General features: G+C 40.8%; 1 protein-coding gene across 1 annotated transcript in view; it reads right to left on the bottom strand.

Annotated features, from left to right (window-relative positions):
* Positions 1-22686, bottom strand: part of LOC140730380 (pleckstrin homology domain-containing family H member 2-like) — a 135295-nt gene that overhangs the window by 92939 nt on the left and 19670 nt on the right. Inside the window, exon 2 of the mRNA XM_073050700.1 lies at positions 1863-1925. Within this exon, the coding sequence (XP_072906801.1) occupies positions 1863-1925 (63 nt within the window). The remainder of the gene's footprint in view (positions 1-1862; positions 1926-22686) is intronic.

Consider the following 22686-nt stretch of genomic DNA (forward strand, 5'->3'; position numbering starts at 1 on the left):
TTCCACTGAAGTTGGGTGGGACTACACCAGAGGTCAAGTGTTAAGGGTGAAAGGTGAGATACTTCTCACTCAAGAGAGAATGGAGTGATCTGCCAGCACAAGTAGTGCATGCAGGCTCAATTTCAACGTTTAAGAGAAGCTGAGATAGGTACATGGATGATAGGGGTATGGAGGACTATGGTCCCAGCGCAGGTTGACGGAAGTAAGCAGATTAAATGGTTTTGGCATAGACTAGATGGGCTAAAGGACCTGTTTCTGTGCTGTAGAACAAAGGGATCTGTGAACACTTTATGGATAAGAATGTAAGTCAGGGTAATGGTAGTTGATTGGCCCTACCTGCCTTCTCCTCTATCATTAAGTTCATGGCTGATCTACTCAGTGGCATTTTCAAGCACTATCCTGACAACCTTTAGTTTACTGAATCTCCTGATCTCAACTTTGACTGAGCGTATTGATTGAACCTTTCCAACCTTCTGCAGTGAAGCATTCCAAAGATTCATGACCCTCCGAGTCATTCGTCATTCGGTCTAAAACTGCCTATCATTATTCTGAAACTATGCTCCTTAGTCCTAAACAGGAATGTCTAGTCAGTCAGGTGAAAGACCTCCCTGTGTCTAGCCTGTCAAGCACTAAGAAATTTGTATGTTTTGGTGAGATCATCTCTCAATCCTCTAGACTTTGGACAGGATAGACAGATGATCTCATCAGACTTTAATGTAGTCATTAGACAAATCTGCCATCCTTACAAGCAGTCCAATAACCATATGCTGCCCTGCTTGTATGACATTTTTTGCATTAGGAGACCATGACTGTACAGTAGATTCACCAAGATCATATATACTGTAATTACATAACATGTTGCTTTCTCCTGATTTCAAATCCTCTTGTAATAAGGCCATTTGCCTTCTTAATTAGTGCTGCACCTGAATATTGGTCTTTAGTGACTTGTGTCCAAGCACACCCAAGCCGCTTTGAACATCAGCACTGCCCAATCTCTTGCCAAAGTGAACGTGATCAGATTTTTCACATCTGTGTTTGATCTTCCATGGTTTATTCTCTTGCATTAACTCAAGGGAATGTGGGCGAGTAAAATCGGATTAGGGTTGGGTTAATCTAAATGGCTGCTTATTGTCCATTTATTTTGAACACTCGTTTCACTCTACACTTACAATTCCGTAAGTTTAGCTTCCATTAGCAAATTTAGAAATCTGTCATTTCATTTCCTCAACACAATCACTGACATAAATTGTAACTAGTTGGAGCCCAAGCAGGACCCTAATAGTCACGGGAATGACAAATGGAAAAAAATCAGTTTTTTCCTGTTCTTTGTTTTCTCACGATAAACAATTCTCAGTCAATGTCCGTAAATCACCTAATTTCTGTGTGCTCTACTTGGCAGCCAATCTCCTGTGCAGGATCTTATCTAACACCTTCTGAAAATCCATGTACAATGCACCTAATTGTTCAGTTGCACCCTTGAAAAACTCTTGCAGGTAAGTCAAATATAATTTCCTTTTTTGTAAGTACATGTCAGTTCTGCTCAGTCATATTATTCTTTGAAGTGAGAAGCACAGTGGTTAAGTTACTAGACCAAAAAGCAATGGTCTGAACAAATTAATTAAAATTAAAATGATTTAGTTAATCTGATTTTAGGATATGCTAGTGGCAGTAATGGCAAGCCCATAACACTATAAATAGTTGTAAAACAACAAAAGATTCACTTATGTCCTTCAGGGCCTCACTGAAGATCAATGCTGTTTGGTGAGTGCAGTGCCCATTTGTGCTGAGATAGTTCCCATAAAGCACAGGGAGGTGAATGTGCTAGAGTCACACTGGAACAATCATATTTGTTTATACACCACCTGCTGGTTCGCCTTGTCAGCACGCCGGTTGGCATCCAGTACTTGCCGCTCCAGCTGTTGCATCTGAAAAGCAGAAATCACTGTGTTAATATGGAGGAAAACTGCAAAACAATTTCCACAGGAAGATGCTAAAAGTGCTTTGTAGCAAGTAGGGATGGTTCCTTTCCTTCGGATGATTGGGAAAGGAAACCAACTGCTGGCTTAATCCAGGTAAAAAATAGGAATCCATTTCAACATTCAGCATTCGATGGTTCCTCCAATGTTCATTTTATGATGTTAGTGATGCATGATCTGCAGTGATCTACACAATCCTATCCCCATCACGTAGGTCTTAAGATTTTCTGTTTCTTTCTAGACAACAGACGCAGGCAGCTCCCCTCCAGCAGCATTCCTCTCCACCTGGCAGAATTGGTCCACAGCCTCAAATATTTCTCTTTCAGTTCCTCTCCAAACCCAAGGTGTAGCTATGGGCATCCACATGGGCCCAGGCTTTGCCTGCATTTTTTGTTGGTACATGGAACAGTAGATATTTCACATCTACAATGGGAATGATCCCCAACATTTTTTGCACTAGATCAGTGACTGCATTGGTGCTGCTTCCTGCACCCATGCTGAGCTTATCAATCTCATCAACTATGTCTGTAACTTGCGCCCTGCTCTCAGCTTTACTTTGTCCATCTTAAACAACTCTCTCCCCTTTCTCAATCTTTCTGATCGCTTGCTTATATCTTTTATAAATCTACTGACTCGCAATTATATTGACTATGCGTACTTCATACCACCCTGTCACTTGTAAAAATGCTATTCCCTTTTCTCAGTTTATCTGTCTTCACCACATCTGTTTTCATGTCAATACGTTCTATTCTTCAAAGAATGAGGTTTCCTTTCCTCTACCATCGATGTTCCCTTCACCATTTCCCAGACATCTGCTCTCACCTCATCTCCCTGCAGCCATAACAGATAGGTAAGGACAGTTCCACTTTTCCTTACCTACCACTACACAGGCCTCCGGATCCAACATATCATTCTCCACAACCTCCACCAACTTCAACACGATCCTATCACTCAACACATCTTCCCCTACCCTTCCCACTCTTTGCCTTCTGTAGGGATCATGCTATCATTCTCCATGCAACTTCCTTGTCCACATGTTCCTCATCACTGATCTTCATCCTGGCACTTCCCACTGTAAATGCTACGCCTGTCCCTACACATCCTCCCTCTCCACCATTCAGGGCCACTCCAAGTGAAACGACCATTCACGTGTGAGTACTGTATCCTGTGCAGCTTCCTTTACATCACTGAGACTCAATGTAAATTAACTGACCAAGTCATTGAGCACCTTTGCTCTGTTCACCACAAAAAGGGGCTTTCCCAGTTGCCACCCATTTTCCATTCCAACATGTCGTAATGAAACCACTCTCAGGTTGGAAGAGCAACACCTCATATTTTGTTTGGGCAGCCTCTTTACTGATGGCATGAACATCCATTTCTCTCCCCCCCCTTTTCCCTTTTGCCAATCTCTATTCTGACACCTCTCTCACCCCTTCTCTTCTCCTCACCTGCCTATCACTTCCCTCTGATGTCCTTCATCCTTACCTTTCTCCCATAGTCTATTTTCCACTCCCATCAGATTCTTTTTTCTTCAGCCCTTTATCCAGCTATCACCCCCAGCTTCTCACTTTATCCCCACTCCCCCACCTACCTAGTCTCTCTCTCTCCCCTTCCCTCCCTCCCTCCCTCCTCTCTCTCTCTCTCTCTCTCTCTTCACATTACTTCACATACCTGCATGTTAACTTTCCATTTTGTGTACAGTACAATTACAACCAAGTTCCTCTGTACCACAGCATCTATAGTCTTTAAGTTAAATAATATTGTTTTACTATGCTTCCAATCAAAGCCCTTAACTTCATTTTTCCTCATATTGAACTTCATCTGACAATTTTTGTGCACACTCGCTCAATTTGGTTATACTGCTCTGCAATGTTATTTTCCAAATATCTTTGTACTTTTTTAGCAGAACTCGCTACAATACACCCAATCACTCCCTCCAAGTCACTGACATAGACTGTCAACAATAGAAACTACAGTAGTAATCCTGAGTATCCCTCTAGTTTCCATCTGAAAATAATCCATTTTCCTTCATTTTCTATTTTTGACCAATTAGACACTCCTCTGTCCCTGCTAATGTCTATGCCAGGAGCTCACTTATTTTGCATTGTAACCTTTTATTATTGAATGCCTGAAGGAAAATGATCTTTTGGTTCACTTTGATCCACTGTATTTATTTGGCCATTAAAGAATGCTATTAAATTTTTTGAACAAATTTTCTTTCTATAAAACTATGCTGATTCTATTTGATTGTCTTCTGATTTTCTAAATGTCCTGGCCCTACTTCCCAAAAAATAGATTTCAGCAATTCCCTAACAATGGATGTTAAGCATATTTCAATGTTAAGAACTACTCACTGTAAAATCTCTTGAAAATATTCTACTTGGTTGAATAGGTTGTAGCTAAGCTTTACATAATTAAGCAACAGTTACAACTAAGCAACTCAAGTGTGTGGGAAAATGTTTTAAGTATGAGGTTTAGTCTTCTGAAAATCTAAAATTGACAGATTTTGCAAACCACAGACATTAGTGAATATGGTACAAAAATTATATCGGGGTAGTCACATATCAACCATTGATCTCACTGGCAGATCAGTCTTGAGGAGTTAAGAGCATGTGCTTAATCCTATAATCAGTGTGTTAGGGTATGGGTGATGAATCAGTACATAGAACTACGATGTTGAAACCATAACTGAAAAGTTTCAGAAAAGATAGAGGAGGAGGTAAAAGAGGAGGCAGAATTGCATTACAAATCAAGGACAATATCACAGCTGCACTCAGAGGAGACATAATGGAGGGATCAGACGTGGAGTCCAATTGGGAATAGGAAGGGTGTAATCACACTGATGGGATTGTACTACTGACTCCTTAATAGCCTACGGGGCATTGGGGAACAGATTATGTAATCAGATTACAAAAAAGGGCAACAAATTAATAGGGTTTTTGTCATGGGGGATTTGAATTTCGCTAAGATAAACAGGGACCATCTTAGTTTAGGGGTTTAGATGGGGCTGAATTTGTTAAGTGTATCTTGGAAGGTTTCTTATATCAATATGTGGATGAGTGGAGGGGCTGTTCTGGACCTGGTGTTGAGTAATGAACCTGGCCAGTTGACTGACTTTTCAGTGGGTGAGCAGTTAGGGAACAGTGATCACAACTCCTTAACTTTCAGGATAGTATGGTCCTTGTGGGAGAGTTTTAAATTTAGGTAAAGCAAAGTACAAGGACATTAGGCAAGAACTAAGCAGCGTTAATTGGGGACATCTCAGCAGACACATGGAGGGTGTTTAAAGATCAATTGCACAGGGTACAGGAAAGGCATGTTCCTATTGGAAGAAAGGACAAGGGTAGAAAGATAAGAAAACCTATGTCCATAGACGTGATGAATCTAGTCAAGAAGAAACAGGAAAAGGATGTAAAGCTTCAGAAGTCAGAATCAAACAAAGCACATGAGGGGTATAAAGAAGCCAGAAAAGAACCAAAGAAGAGGATTAGGAAAGCCAGGAGATGCCATGAAAAGTCCTTGACAAATATGATTAACGTGAATCCCAAGGCATTCTATACATAGATTAAGAGTAAGCAGATAACCAGGGACCACTCAAGGATAAAGGGGGAAACATTTGCTTGGAAGCAGAAAGTGTGAGTGAGGTGCTTAATGAGTACTTTGCTTCAGTATTTACCACGTAAAAAGATATGGAGGACCAGGAGATCAGTGCTGAGTGTATAAATGCGTTAGGGTGTCTAGAGGTCAAGGAAGAGGAAGTGTTGGGTGTCCTAATGAGTATTAAGGTGGATAAGTCCCCAGGGCCTGATGGGATTTGAAGAAGGCAAGAGATGAGATTGCTGGGATTTGACCAGTCCCTTTGTGTCCTCTCTAGCTACAGGTGAATGGAGGACTGGCGAGTGGCTAATGTTGTACCTCTATTTAAGAAGGGAACAAGGGAGAATCCTGAGAACTATTGACAGATGAGCCTCATGTCAGTTGTACGGAAATTGCTGGGGAAAATTCTTAGGTTTAGGATTTATGAGCATTTGGCTTAATTAGGGAGAGCCAGCATCACTTTGTGCGTGGCAGGTCGTGCCTTACCAATTGCTTGAGTTTTTTGACAAGGTGACGAGAGAGATTGATAAGGGTAGGGCAGTGGATGTTGTCTACATGGATTTTAGTAAGGTGTTAAACAAAGTTCCTCATGGGAGGCTAATCCTGAAGATTAAGATACATGGGATCTGCCACAAAGTGGCTGCCTGGATTCAGAACTGGCTTGTGCATAGAGGCTGGAGGGTAGTGGTTGAAGGGACTGATTCCAGTATGTTAGGGTTAATGTTAGGGTTAATTCGAGACTGCCATTACAGGTCAGGAGTGGCTCACGTAATATTAGGAGACCGGAATGCAAGGGAGGGGGGAAGTGAAACTGGGAATTCCGCTACACCGAAACTGCTAGTGTCACGCGATTTAATAAACAAAAGAAACAGGTAACACGTGAGTGAATGGCATCGGGCCAATAAGGGGTACACAAGTGCCAGATATTACCTAATATGTACAACAGAGTTCGGCCTTACCAAATATGTGTAGCGAGGGGTTGGAATGGGGAAAAGGGGTATAAATAAGAGTAGAATGTAAGGGGAAGGCAGAACGCGCCTTCTTCAGCGACTCCGTGGATTCGCTGTGCCAGTTACGATTCACCATTAAAGCCAAGTTTTGTAATATTCCGGTGTTGGTTGTCTCTCTTCCTAAACGAACACGGCAGAATTTCAAGCCCAACAAGTAGCAGGTCTGTAATTAGTGGAATTCCGCAGGGATCTGTACTGAGACCTCTGCTGTTTGTAGAGTACATAAATCACTTTGAAGTAAATGTAGATGGGTGAATTAGTGAATCTGTGGATAATACCAAGTTTTGTGGAGTTGCTGATAGTTTAGAAGACTGGCAAAGTACACAGCAGGATATAGGTCAGTTGCAGATATCGGCTGAGAAATGGAGGGTGGGGTTTAACCCAGAGAAATATGAGGTGCTGCACATTGGCAGGGCAAATGCAAGGAGACAGGACACTGTTCAGGGCAAGATCCTTAACAGTGTTGCTGAGCAGAGAGATCTTGGGATCCAAGTTCATAGCTCCTTGAAAGAGGCTACACAGGTCGATAAGATGGTTAAGAAGACTTACGGAATGTTTGCTTTTATTAGTTGAGGTATTGAGTTGAAAAGTCAGGAGATAATGTTGCAACTTTATAAAACTCTGGTTCTTTGCACATCTGGAGTATTGCATACAGTTCTGGTTACCCCTCTTTAGGAAGGATGTTGACACTTTGGAGAGGGTGCAGAAGAGGTTTACCAGGATGCTGCCTGGTTTAGAGGGCATGTGCTATCACGAGAGGCTGGATAAACTTGGGTTGTTTTCTCTGGAGCAACAAAGGCTGAGCGGAGATCTGATAAGGTTTACAAGGTTATGAGAGGCACAGAATGAGTCAAGAGAGGGTTGAAGCATTGAAGGTGAGAGGGGATAGGTTCAAATGGATGTGAGGGGTGATGGTTGAGGCAAAGACATTGGAGGCTTTTAAGAGATGTTTGGATAGGCACATGGATGTAAGGAAGATGGAGGGATATGGACATGGTGTAGCTAGGAGGAGTTAGTGTTTGTATGTTTTTCATTTGCTTTTTAGCTGAATTGGCACAGCATTGTGGGCTGAATGGTCTGTTCCTGTGACGTACTCTTCTATGTTCGAGTCCATCATTATGATGAGATTTTGAGGTACTTGGAAGCACATAATAAAACAGGCCAAAGTTATCATGGTGTGCTTAAGGGGAAGTCTTCCCAGGCAAATCTGTCGGAATTCTTTGAGGAAATATCAGGCAGGATAGACAAAGGAGGATCATTCGGTGTTGTTTTACATGATTTTTCTGAAGGTCTTTGACAAAATGCCACACTTGAGGCTGCTAAACAAAGTAAAAGCCCTTGGTATTATTTTTCTGGTTGGCTGCCACCGACTAGTGGTGTTCCACATGGGTTGGTAATGGAGCCGCTTTTCACATTATAGATCAATGATCTGGATGTGGATGGTGCAGACTATTTTCTAAATGGGGAGGGGTGCAAAGGGATTTGGGAGACCACGTGCAGGACTCCCTGGAGGTAAACTTGCAGGTTGAATCAGTAGTAAGGAAGGCAACTGCAATGTTAACATTAATTTCAAGAGTATTCGAATATAAATGCAAGGATGTAATGCGGAGGATTTTTAAGGCATTTTTCAGGCCACACTTGGAGTATTGTGAGCAGTTTTGGGCTACATATCTAAGAAAGGATGTGTTGGCATTGGAGAAGATCCAGAGGAAGTTCACAAAATTGATTCTGGGAATGAAAGGGTTAATGAAATGCATTTGGCTGCTCTGGGTCTGTACTCACTGGAGTTTAAAAGAATGAAGGGGGATCTTATTGAAACCTATTAAATAATGGAAAGCATAGATAGAGTACATGTGGAGAGGATGTTTCCTACAGTGGGAGAGTCAAGAATCAGAGGGCACAGCCTCAAAATAGAAGGATTTCCCATTTGAACAGAGTTGAGGGGGAAGTTCTTTAGCCAGAGGTGAATTTGTGAAATTCATTGCCACAGATGACTAAGGAGGCCAAGCCATTGAGTATATTTAAAGTGGAGGTTGATAAGTTCTTGATTAATCAGGGTGTCAAAAGTCACAGAGAGAAGGCAAGATAATGGGGTTGAGATGGATAATAAATTAGCCATGATAGATGTGAGAGCAGACTCGATGGGCTGAATGGCTTAATTCTGTTCCTATGTTTTATTGTCTTATCATCTAAGCTCTGACTGTGCCTATTTTACCGTAGGATACAGAGAATTGCAAAGAATTACAATGATAACATTAGAACTGTAGGAGGCAGATTCTCTCCTTTACCAATATGCTTTCAAAATACAGGACTGGTAGAGTTGACAAGAGACTTCCCTGCTTGAAATGGGAATCCAAATCACAAGATATAAATAAAAATTACCACCTCATCAGGAATTAAGGAGATGTGGAACTCAGTATCACAGAGTAGTTGAGGCATTTAGACAGACACGTGACCAGCAGCGAAGAAGGGATGTGGAGCATGTGCTGGCAAATGGAATTACTTAGGTCAGTTGTACAGACATGGGCCAAAGGGCCGGTTCTTGTGCTGTACTTTTCTATGTGCTTTGTCAGAATTATCACACAAGCTTGAAAATATATTCCTCGTACAAGGTTAAGTAAATTGGGAAAAATGTATCGGAGCAAGGAAGAAAATAATGATGTGTATCAGAGAAACTGGGAATGTGCCTTTCTGCAAAGATATTCAGCATGCCAACTCTGGAAGTTAGCTAGATGGCTTGATTAAACGCTGGTGAATTGCTGCAGGAATTTAATTAGCTAAAACTGAATAGTTTACCAAAAACAGCAATGACAAGTTTCACAATGCTTGTTCAGAAAGGACTAGTGATCATTAGCAAATTTATCTCCTGGGATTATCTGCTGGATCCAATTACCACACGAGATTTCCTATGGTCAAAAATCAGTAAAGTGACCACAACTGTGTTGGATTATCGAATTTGCTTCAAAAGACACAATCCTTGATTACAAGTATGTCTCTCTAGTAGCCAAATTGACCCCAGAGTCCCCATTCCATTGTGTGTGGAGGAATTATGCAACAAAACAGCCTCTGAATAAAAAGGTCAGTGTTTAAAAACTGTAATTTAGAATCAATTTCTGTCAGCAGCAAATTGGTTAATGACAAAGGACTTTTATCAGAGTATTTTCCTTTCTTTAATACATTAATGCAGGTTTAGATGGACCTTGCAAATCATGGAATAGTTGGTGTTTTAAATGTGTCTCTGCCACATTTAAAACACTAACGATTAAATGAAAAAACACCACCCAATGGATTAAGCTTTGTATAATGTACACATCAGGTCCCATAAATGAGATGTCCCTGTTTACTAAATCAAAACATAACCAGCACTGTATAAAATAATACCATTATAGGCAGCATTATATGGTCCATTATTACTAACATTTACAAAATGGACACATTTTTCTCATATACACCGGAATAAAATGCACATGGTCTTAATCTGACCTTTCTTCCATTTGGTGTTAGTAGGTTTGCTCTGTAAAGTTTTTAAAAATACCGTATGATCAAATTTGCCATCATTTTGTCTACTGATTCTACTTGTTGTAGATATGTTCATTTCCAGTGAAGTCAACATAACTACGGTATGTGGAGTCAGGTACAAGTGTCGACTTTGCATGTATTTAATGTCAGTCACTGAAGATTAAACTATGTGTAAATGGCAAAGTGATGTAAAGTAGAAACTGACACTGGAGATTTCTTTTGCTTAAACAAGCATAACATTTTGTAAAAGGGTGTTATGAAAATAGGAGTGGATTATTTAGGCTCTTCAATATATAGTGTCACAGCCAACCTTCTACCTTAAGTTCACTTCCTGTGTTTTTCCCATGTACCTCAAATCACCAGCATCCAATATTTCATCATCTGTGTTTAATATAGTCATTGAGCAGACATCTGTAACCCTTGCAGACAGTAATTTTCAAAGATTAAGAGCATTTAGAATAAAGATATTTCTCCTTTATCTGTCAAATAGCAAACCTCTTGATTGTGACCTCCATCTTAGACTCTCAAGTCAGGGTAAACACCTTGCAATCTACCATATCAAGACACTTACAATTGTTATACTTTTTAGCAGGACTATTTCCTTTTCCTCTAAACTGTAGCAAATGTCAGCCAAGTCTAAGAAATTCACTAATCATAGAAGTAGTGTAATTTTTATGTACAGTCTCTAAAGAGAGCACAGATAGGAGAATGAAATTATGCACAGCCCTCTGGCTGTTTTCTCTAAAACATCTTTATTTATATACATTCATTACTTTAAATGACAAACCAAATGTCTCTCTCTTCTTCTACTTTAAACATTGAGAAGCCTAGATAGAGTGGATGTGGAGAATATGTTTCCTCTGGTGGGGATGACTAGGACCAGACGGCACAGCCTCAGAACAGATGGACGTTCATTTAGAACAGATATGAGGAAGAACTGCTTTAGCCAAAGGCTGGCTAATCTGTTGAATTTTATGCCACAGACAGCTGTGGAGACCAAGTCATTGTGCATATTTGAAAGGGGGGGGGGGGTTGATAAGTTTTTGATTAGTCAGGGTGTCAAAGGTTTTGGGGAGAAGGCAGGAGAATGGAGAGGGATAATAAGTCAGCCATGATGTAGTGCCAGAGGAGACTCAGTGGGCTGAATAGCTTAATTCTGCTCCTATGTTTTATGATCTTTTGGTCTTCTGTTACAAAGCTGGGATACAAGGCACTGAATACAGTGACTTGTCAGTTTTTGATTCTTTTAATACGTTGTTAATACTATTTTATTTCAGCAATATTAACTTTCTCAGTTCCTAACTGGTTTTTTAATCGTATGTTATATTGAAGTGTTCAAATTGGGATCAATAGGCAAATACTGTACCTCTCAACCCTGATCTACACTTGAAAAAGATCATCGCTGATTTAAATGTTACTTCAGCTCTCCATTCCTACCAACCCACAGATACTCACTTTAACTTCCTCTGATTTATACTCAAAGCCACCCAGACTTTTCCGAGTCCCATCATTTCCCAGTCACCTTCCATTTCAAAAAAAAAACATTTTATTATTTTCCCTTACCAAAGAGGATTATATTTGATTTCTTCACCTATGATATACTTCATCACTCTCTCAGCTGAATTCTATCCCTTTGCAGACACAAGAGATTGCAGATGCTGGAATCCGGAACCTACACGCCTTTGCGTTGTCTTTCATTTCTCTTCAGAATTCATTTTCTAACTTAGTTTTGCGTCATCAATAAATTGAACATATTATACACGGAGCTTCATTCAAGTCATTGAAATAGCTGTGATTAATATAGTTCCTGATGCCTGTCAACCCAAAGGACACCCTTTCATTTCTACCTTGTTTTCTCTCTATTATCTATAAATATTAATATACTAACCACAATCCAATAAGCCCTATGCAAATCTTTTGTGGCACATATCAAAAAACATGCAAATACTTTTCAGATGGCCAAACTTAAACATTTAAGAAAAGCTTTGTTAAAGGCTTTTACCTCCTAATAAAACAATGCTGACAGTATTCAATCATACATGCTTTTCTAAGTTCTTTATTACTCAAATATTCTGACTACAAAGTAAGTCTCTAGATTAACTTTTTCTCTCTTGATCCTTTCTGGAAAAAAAAGTGAAATAATGTTTGCTCCCTTTCAATCCATAAAGACTTTAAAAAATCTTGAACATTGGCAGATTGAAATAAATACAGTGCCTATAAAAAGTATTCACCCCTCTTGGAAGTTTTCATGTTTTATAGTTTTACAACATCAAATCGCAGTGGATTTAATTTGGCTTTTTTGACACTGATCAACAGAAAAGATGCTTTTGTGTCAAAGTGAAAACAAATTTCTACAAATTGGTTTAAATGTACTACATTATCGTACTTTCATCACTTTCATTATTGTATTCTATTGTAAACCATGTCAATGTCTCTGTAGTTTAAAAAAAACCTGGGTAGGACATCATGCATAGGACATGTGTTAGCTTTCCATCCACATATTATTTCTGTACCGATGCTAACTTCTTTAATTCTTACAGTAGTTTACTGTGGAAGTGCTGCCAACTGTGAAAGGACATACCAGATCAGACCAAGTAAGATCAAGTTAGTGATTACATTTGTGCATTCGAACAGAAAATATTTACAAATCAAGCTTTAAGCCATCATCTACACTCAAATATTTCATGTGTTTCATCACAAATTTACAAGAAAAATTGAGAAAAATCAAATAGGTGATATAGAAATCATAGTTCTAATCTTCCAGTCATTAATATCCTTCAACCCACGTGATTTAAACTCAAATTAAAGGTAAGATTAATCCGCTAGCTCAGAATTTCAATAATTGCTGCTTTCCAAGTGTTTATACACAAGTTCACTGCAAGGTCAGATGGCAACAGGAAAGCTGTGCATTTGTTTATAACGTCTGAAATTGTAAATGAATAGACAGATCACTGGGTTGGCTGCGATGTTATCGCTTGCAAACCACAGCATCATGACACGAAGAAGTCAAAGATTTAACCCTGTCTCATTTAAAGAAATGATTTTAGAACTTTAAATGAGGCTGAAACTGAATGCTTTGAGAAGCAGGGCACCAGTGCCAACTCAGAGTGGTAGACAATGCAAAATGCCAGCTGCAGAAGATTCTTACTTTAATGATGAAGGCCTCCAAAGAATCCTGGTGACCAAACACTTGCTCGGAAGTGCAACACACACACACACACACACACACACACACACACACACACACACACACACACACACACACACACACACACACACACACACACACACACACACACACACACACACACACACACGACTGTACTTCCTTAGAAGGTTGGCGTCATTCAATGTCTGTAGTGAGATGCTGAAGATGTTCTATAGGTCAGTTGTGGAGAGCGCCCTCTTCTTTGTGGTGGCATATTGGGGAGGAAGCATTAAGAAGAGGGACGCCTCACGTCTGAATAAGCTGGTAAGGAAGGCGGGCTCTGTCGTGGGCAAAGTACTGGAGAGTTTAACATCGGTAGCTGAGCGAAGGGCGCTGAGTAGGCTACGGTCAATTATGGAAAACTCTGAACATCCTCTACATAGCACCATCCAGAGACAGAGAAGCAGTTTCAGCGACAGGTTACTATCGATGCAATGCTCCTCAGACAGGATGAAGAGGTCAATACTCCCCAATGCCATTAGGCTTTACAATTCAACCGCCAGGACTTAAGAACTTTTTAAAAGCTATTATTAATGCTTTTTGAGATAGTGATTTAGATGCATATCATATTTTTTACTGAGTTAAGTATTGTATGTAATTAGTTTTGCTACAACAAGTGTATGGGACATTGGAAAAAAAAGTTGAATTTCCCCATGGGGATGAATAAAGTATCTATCTATCTATCTATCACACACACACACACACACACACACACACACACACACACACACAATTATTGACATTTCCATGTATAACTGAACTCCTTTGGAAGCTTTGTGTAAATGCTGAGGTCTTAAAGTTGCAGTCAGTAGTTCACTGTTCTTCTGAATGCACAGTGATGCTGGAGCTCAGCTTGGAAGGAAGTGGTTGTGGCAATTCCCAGCAACCGCCAGGACTTAAGAACTTTTTAAAAGCTATTATTAATGCTTTTTGAGATAGTGATTTAGATGCATATCATATTTTTTACTGAGTTAAGTATTGTATGTAATTAGTTTTGCTACAACAAGTGTATGGGACATTGGAAAAAAAAGTTGAATTTCCCCATGGGGATGAATAAAGTATCTATCTATCTATCACACACACACACACACACACACACACACACAATTATTGACATTTCCATGTATAACTGAACTCCTTTGGAAGCTTTGTGTAAATGCTGAGGTCTTAAAGTTGCAGTCAGTAGTTCACTGTTCTTCTGAATGCACAGTGATGCTGGAGCTCAGCTTGGAAGGAAGTGGTTGTGGCAATTCCCAGCTCTTTATAGTGTGAGATCCACATGAAAAGCCATGTTTGAACAGAATGCTTCATTACTGATCTCAGTGGAGAGCAGAAGCTGTTAGCATATATTAATCGACAAGTTTTAAGTATTTTTTATAGGGCTATGACTGAATGTTTTTGAGCTTTAACGATTCTTAGATTTTATGACTTTAAAAACTCTTGCCATTGTGTGTTTAATGTATAGTTGGAATTCAGATTGTTTGACTGAGGAACCGGTTATGGTCACTGCTAAATTTTCATTCAGTTTTCTGATGGCAAGGCCCTGTGGAATGAGACTCCTGCTGGAATAATTGCACTGAGTAGGTTTACTGCATATCCCGATCATTGACAGGCCCTGGTAAAAATTCTGGGCTTGTGCTGAAAGACACAATCAGTGATATAATGGACAAATAGCAGCTACGGTGCTGCAACCTTTTTTAACATCTACTATGCCGGCTAACACAAACACAGGAACAATCGGGGGCTACCACCTTTACAATGGAGAGGTGGGAAAGAGTAGAGGGTGGTGGGAATAATGACGATAGTTACTATGCAACTAATACTCTAAAGCAATCTGCACTGGCCTCTCAAAAGTGGCTTGCATGCCTGACGGAGTTCAATACTCAAGTTTGCAGGAGACACGGGGTTCAGAGTCATTGTCAGTTCTATTGGGTGGAGGCAGGAATTTGCCGTGATATAGAGAGACAAAGCTGTAGCAGAGGAAGTTCAACCATCAAATATGAGATAAGTTATAAGATCATAAGATATAGGAGCAGAATTAGGCCATTTGGCCCATCAAATCTGCTCTGCCATTTCATCATAGCTGATCCATTTCCCTTTCAGCTTCAATCTCCTGCCTTCTCCGGTATCCCTTCATGCCCTGACTAATCAAAAATCTGCTCAAATATAACCAATGATCTGTGACAACAAATTGCACAGATTCACCACCCTCTGACTAAAGAAATTTCTCCTCATCTCCCTTCTAAATGGACATCCCTCCATTCTGAAGCTGTGCCCTCTGGCCTTAGACTCCTCCACCAAAGGAAACATCCTCTCCATATCCACTCTATCAAGGCCTTTCAACATTCGATAGGCTTCTATGATGTTCCCCTCTCCCCAATCTTTTGGATTCTGGTGAGTACGGGCCCAAAGCCATCTAACGCTCCTCACAGAATAAGCCTTTCAATCCTGAGATAATTTCCGTGAACTCCTTTGAACCCTCTCCAATGGCGGCACATCCTTTCTTTAATAAGGGGCCCAAAACAGCTCATAATACTCCAAGTGAGGCCTCACCAATGCCTTATGAATCCTCAACATTATGTTCTTACTTTTATTATATTATCCATAGGACAATTTTTGTTAAAATTCAGAAAGTGCTGTTGCAAAGCTCAGTGGCACTGTATTCAAAAGAACAACACATTGTCAAGCAGTTCAACCCAAGAACTATTGTCCAGGAAATACTTGCGATCTGCCACATCACAGCAAGAAAGGCAATTGAAAATATTCTAATAGTGAGAGACCAGGAACTATAAGGGAGAGAGATATTTTGCCTTGGTACAGAAATGGAGGAAACCCTTGCGGTTATGGGGAGAACACACAAACTCCTTACAGACAGCGATGGGAATTGAACCCGGGTCGTAGGTGCTGTAATAGCGTTGTGCTAATCACTATAATACCATGATATATTTTATCAGTTGAAATATAATTGTTATCAAAATATTGACCTTTATCTCCAGAGGAGGGGTTTCCAACCTGGGGTCCATGGACCCTTGCTTAATAGCCTTGGTCAACGGCATAAAAAAGGCTGGGAACCCCTGAACTAGAGGAATCGAGTACACAGAGTGAAACAGAGGTTTCAGTTCTACAGAAACTCCATCTCGAATACTAGATTCAGAGTTTGGTAATGACACTTGAAGTTTACATTAACATGTTAATCCTGAGCCACCAAACAAGGCCAAAGCTTATAAAAAAGTTAACAGAACAGGTTGCATTAACTTAATTTTGATTTCCTTCTTCTGACATGAAGGTTAACAACTGATCGTAACTGAGGTGTCCGAAATGGTGAAAATGGATTTGATGAAATTTCCATTTTTTGTGCCATGCTTTTCAATACACAGTCAGAAGTGAAATGAAGGTAGTAATAAGCGCTTGAAAGAATCTTGTGAAATATATTACAGCTGACAAAAAACTATTTCTTTCAAAGTAGAGGTCAAAGGACATGGACAAAACACAAAATGGGTGGATTTAATCATGACCCCAAAACACGAGAACAGACTGGAAAATAAACTGCCTCCTCTTTCTGCGATTTTCTTACTTTCACCTCACTTACGACTGAATCCTCGTTCAAAGAACACAGCTGTTTATTTAGCCAGGTGCAAATCAACAGGCATTTTAACTATTCAAGCACTGTAGTTCACATTTTTTGTGACACACGAGTACATTTGCATTCAGTGGTATTTACTTTACTGGTTTACTTTTCCCTTGAGGCACAATCTTACAATCTGTAACATGAATGTTAATTTAAAATACTGAAAATGTTAATTCTTAGAACATCTTGGTTTTAATAACAACTGTTGGTCATTGGGATTAACATCATACTGAGAATGTAGTTGTATTATATAGGCCACAGTACTCTAAAGTAACTTCGCAGCAGTTCATCCATGCTTACACGTAAAACTCCAACTCCAATGAAGGACCCCTTGTTGAAGTTCTGCCTCTCTTTCATCAAAGTCTGCCTTCTGCCAATTACTACACCATTCCACAGATTCCAGCAGAAACCTCATCCAAGCGAGTGTTGCAGCAAAGTATGCGTCTGTCAAAAACTATCTATGCAACTATATTACATATAAATGATGTAAAATGTTTTAATCTGTTTTGAATTAAGCTGTAAATAAAATTTCTCCTTCTACAATTATCCTTCAGAACAACAATTCTCCTTTGGTTCTGTCCACTTGCTCCAGACTCCATGGGTAGCCACGGACAACCGTATGTGCCCCAGCTATGCCAGCCTTTTGAGCAGACTACTTTCCAAGCCTTCACTAGTAATGTTCCTGCACTCTTCCTGCACTACACTGACAACTGCATTGGTGCTGCCTCATGCACCCTCGGCGGGCTTGCCAATTTCATCAACTTTGCCTCCAACTTCCACCCTGCCCTTAAATTCACTTGGTCCAATTCTGATACTTCCCTCCTACTTCTTGGTCTCTCTGTCTCCACCTCTGGAGACAAGCTGTCTACGTACTTATTTTATAAACCTACCAAATCCAATGGCAGTCTTTACTATACCTCTTCCCACCCCGTCTCCTGTAGAAATGCTGTTTCCTTTTCTCAGTTTTGCCTCTGCCGCATCTGTTCCTAGGATGAGGCTTTTCTTTCCAGGGCTTCAGAGTTGACCTCCTCCTTTAAAGAATGGGGTTTCCCTTCCTCTGCCGCTGACGCTGCCCTCAAACACTTCTCCTCCATTTCCCAGACATCTGTGCTTGCCCCAGCTTTCCACCACTTTAGCAGGGATAGAGGTCCTCTTGACCTAACCTACAACCCCATGAGTCTCCACATCCAACACATCATTCTCTGCAACTTCCACCAAGTTCAATGGGGCCCTATCACCAAATACATCTTTATCTTCTCCCACTCTCTGCTTTCCAAAGAGATCACTCCTGTGATTCACTTGTCTATTTGTCCCTCTCCACTAATCTCACTTCTGGTACATACCCCTGCAAGTGACAGATAAGCTATATTTGCCCATTTACCTTCTCCATTGCCTCCATTCTGGGCCCCAAATAGTCCTAACAGGTGAAGCAACAATATTCACCTGCAAATCTGTTGGGCTCATCTACTGTATCTGGTGCTCCTGAAACTACCTCTTTTACATTGGTGAGACCTGACATAAATTGGGGGACTGCTTTGTCAAGCACCTCCACGCTACCTGCCAAAATCTGAATTTCTATCCATTTTAATTCCTATCCCCATTCCTGTTCCAATGTTAGCCCATAGCCTCCTTTTTGCCATGATGTGACACTCTCAGGGTGGAAGAGCAACACCTCATATTCCGTCTAAGTAGACTCTAACCCAGGGGTGTCAAACTCATTTTAGGTCACGGGCCGGATTGAGCAAAACGCAGCTTCATGTGGGCTGGATCAGTCGGATGCGTGCGAACGCAGCTTTCGTTGCCTCCGTTTTTTCAGTCTGCTCTCATGTGTCTCAGTCTCTGCTATAACTACAAAGTGTTTCACTTTACAAATTCCGTTTCTTATGAAGAAGACTGCCGAATAAACACTAAAAACCCTGAAAACCTGGTACCTGAATAAACTCAGCATTAGCCATATCATACGCCATAGGCGCTTCGATTACTGGAGCCAGCTTTAATAGTAATTAGATATTATCTCGCGGGCCAAAGATAATTCCACCGCGGGCCGGATTTGGCCCGCGGGCCTTGAGTTTGACATATATGCTCTAACCTGATGGCATGAACATCGATTTCTCCTTCTAGTGGATTTTTTTCCCTCCCCTCCTCTCTTCTTTTATTTCCCACACTGGCCACTTCTTCTCCTCAACTGTCTATCACCTCCCACTGATGCCCCTCCTTCCTCCCTTTTGCACTCTCCTCCCCCACCAGATTCCTTCTTCTTCAGCCCTTTACCTTTCCCACTCACCCTGGCTTCACCTACCACCGTCTAGCTGATGCTGATGCCCCTCCTTCCTCTCCCCATCTTTTTATTCTGGTGTCTTCCCCCTTCTTTTCCTGTCCTGAAAAAGGGTCTTGGCTAAAAATATTGACTGTTTATTCATTTTGCATAGACATTGTCTAACCTGCTGAGTTCCTCCTGCATTTTGTGTGTGTTTTTCTGGATTTCCAGCATCTGCAGAATCTCATGTCGAAACAGAATATGTTGCACAGTAAGATTATGGCAAACCAGACTATTCTTAATTCCTTACAATTTGGAGTATTTGATGCTTTGCAAACAGTAAAACGTACATTTTGAAGGACAAACAAGAATTTAGTGTCTAAAATCACAGCATTTTCCTTAGATAAGTTACATGATGCAGCAGACGCCATTATCTAACACAGTATATAATACGTTTAGTCGCTGTCTTCCTTCTTCAGTCAGCCCATGTGAGTCATAAACCTCAAACAACTGGGGGGAGGGAAACTACATTGGACACCTTTTTCTTTATATTACAAGTATACAAGTTTTAGCACTAAGTAAGAGACTTTGGGTCATGCAAACTTACTCACTTTGTTAGATCTACCATAGGAGTGAAAAATCAGAATCAGAACCAATTTTAATATCACTGACATATGCCATCAAATTTTTTTATGTGACAACAGTATATTGCAATACATAATAATAAAAAACAATAAATTACAATAAGAAATATATAAATGTACATATAAATTAAATTAAAATAATTAATACAAAACGAGAAGAACAGAAGTAGTGAGGTAGTGTGCATGGGTTCATTGTCCATTCAGAAATCAGATGTTGCTGGGAAAAAAGCTGTTCCTGAAATATTCAGTGTGTGAATGTCTTCAGGCTCCTGCGCTTCCTCCTTGATGGTAGCAACGAGAAGAGGGCATGTCTTGGGTGATGGGGGTTATTAATGATGGGTGCCACATTTTTGAGGCACCACCTTTTGAAAGTCTCCTAAATGCAGGGCAAGCTAATGCTTATAATGGAGGTGGCTTAGTTTACAACTTCCTGCAGTTTTTTCCAATCCTTTGCAGTGGCCCCTCAATACCAGATGGTGATGCAACCAGTTAGAATGTTCTGTACGATACATCTGTAGAAATTTGCGAGTAGAAATTGGAAAATTTGTAGAACAAAGACATGGCTGAAGCACTCACTGGCATGTTCAGAGTGAAATACCAATTGGACAATCGATCTCAACTTTCTCCTGAAATATCCACCATCACAGTGGGTCTGGTCAATAATGATTGCATAATTATCAAATACGTTTGCAGCTCCACAGCAAAGGAAGTTGTCCATACCTTCATGCAACAAGACCTAGGTAACTCTTAAGGATGAACTGATAAATGACAGAAGTGTCAGGTAATAACCATTGTCAGCAAAAGAAAATCTAGCTATCTGCTTGGGGTGTTTAATTATATTGTTTTTGGTATAGACCTCCACCATTAATACTTTGGTCAACAGTGAACAAACACTCAGCCGGCAACACACCCAAAATGCCGGAGCAGCACCTATGGAAAAGAGTTCAGTCGACGTTTCAGGCCAAGACCCTTCAATGTTCAGCTGGATCTATCACATAAACACTGACTACAAGAGCAGGCCAGAAACTGGGTAACCCTTGATGAATGATTCGCTTCCAGAAACCCTACAGCCCTCCTATCATTCATACAGTTGAACCAGAAACACAATGGAATATACTCCACTTGCCTGTATGAGTCCAGAGTCAATAACACTGAATATTTCCACAGTAAAAGGCATTCAATGCACCAACCTAGAAGTTAATTCCCTTCACCAATGGCATATTGTGGTTTGAGTGAAGCCCATGCAAGAAATGTAAGCCTAGCCTACTCTGACAGCAATTTCTAAACCTCCAGCCTCCACTAACAAGAAGGTTAAAGGAGCCAGGTGTGCAGGAAATCATAACCAGAAGAAATTATGCAGATGCTGGAAATCCAAAGCAACATACAAAAGATGCTGGAGGAACTCAACAGGTCAGGCAGCATCTATGGAAATGAATAAACAGTTGATGTTTCAGGCCAAGACCCTTCTTCAGGACTGGAAAGGAAGGGAGGAAAGATGCCACAATTAAAAGGTGGGGGTGGGGGGAAGGAGGATAGGTAGAAGGTGATAGGTGAAATAGATGAAGCCAGGTGGTTGGAATGGTAAAGGGGTAGAGTGGAAGGAATCTGACAGGAAAGGAGAATGGACTGCCAAAGTGGGTGATGGTGGGGGCGGGGGAAGCCACGGAGAGAAGATGGGCAGGTGAGAAGAGGTAAGATGCTAGAGTGGGGAATAGAGGAAGAGGGGAGGGGGAGGGAATTCTTTTTTACCAGAAGGAGAAATTGATATTCATGCCATCAAGTTGGGACGTTCATGCTCAGACGGGATACAAGATGTTCCTGCTCCACCCTGAGGGTGGCCTCATCATGCCAGACTGGGAGGCCATGGCCCAACATGCTGGAATGGGAGTGGGAATGGGAATTAATATGTTCCAGTTTCCCAGGAAGTTCTGCTTTTGGCGGATGGAATAGAGGTGCTCGACGAAGCGGTCACCAATTTACAACAGTCTCACCAATGTAGAGGAGGCTGCATCGGGAGCACTGGGCACAACAGACGACCCCAGCAGATTGGCAGGTGAAGTGGTTACCACCACTGCCAGATTCCCTTTCAAGTTGCAACTATCCTAACTTGGAAAAAACCACTATTCCTTGATGGTCACTGGGCTAAACACTGGGAAAATAGCACTGTGGGAATATCTTTATCAGAGAGAACTCAGAAGCTGGAGGTGAAACCACTATCCAAATCCATCTTCTCAGGGCACATAGGGACGGAAAATCAAACGCGGGCGTAGCTAGAAATGCCCACTTCCTGAAAAGAGATCAATAAAAACCTCTACTGCACGTACAGTACTGTGCAAAAGTCTCAGGCACATATAGGGTGTCTTAAGATTTTTGCACAGTACTGTATATTATGTCTTTCCAGTTACCAAAAACATTTAATACTACCGGGCTAATACAAAGCTAAGTACTCTTCTTCCTGTTTCCCAACCACCTTCTATTTTAACTAATGTACATTACTGTGCAAAGACCTTGGGCACCCTAGATACATATATGTGCCATGTACAGTGCTGTACTTGTGAACTTACCATAGATAGTTTTGTTCCTACATAAACACAACTACAATCATACTGTGAAGGTGGGATTTAGATCTATCCACTCTCTTTCAGCGAGATCCCAGATGTTCCAGCAACAGATTGTGATCCTTCTGCTGCTGCAGGGACATCTGGGACCAGCCAGTTTTCTGGATTTTAGACAGCTTGGGTGTGAGGTGGAATGGTTGTGCGGAACTGCTGTCATGCCTAAAAAACACGCCCCCCCCCAAGTTTATTTGTTCCAGCCAATCAGATGATAAACAGGTGAAAAGGCTTC

Source organism: Hemitrygon akajei, chromosome 7 (assembly GCF_048418815.1).
Source record: "Hemitrygon akajei chromosome 7, sHemAka1.3, whole genome shotgun sequence".
Classification (NCBI taxonomy): Eukaryota; Metazoa; Chordata; class Chondrichthyes; order Myliobatiformes; family Dasyatidae; genus Hemitrygon; species Hemitrygon akajei.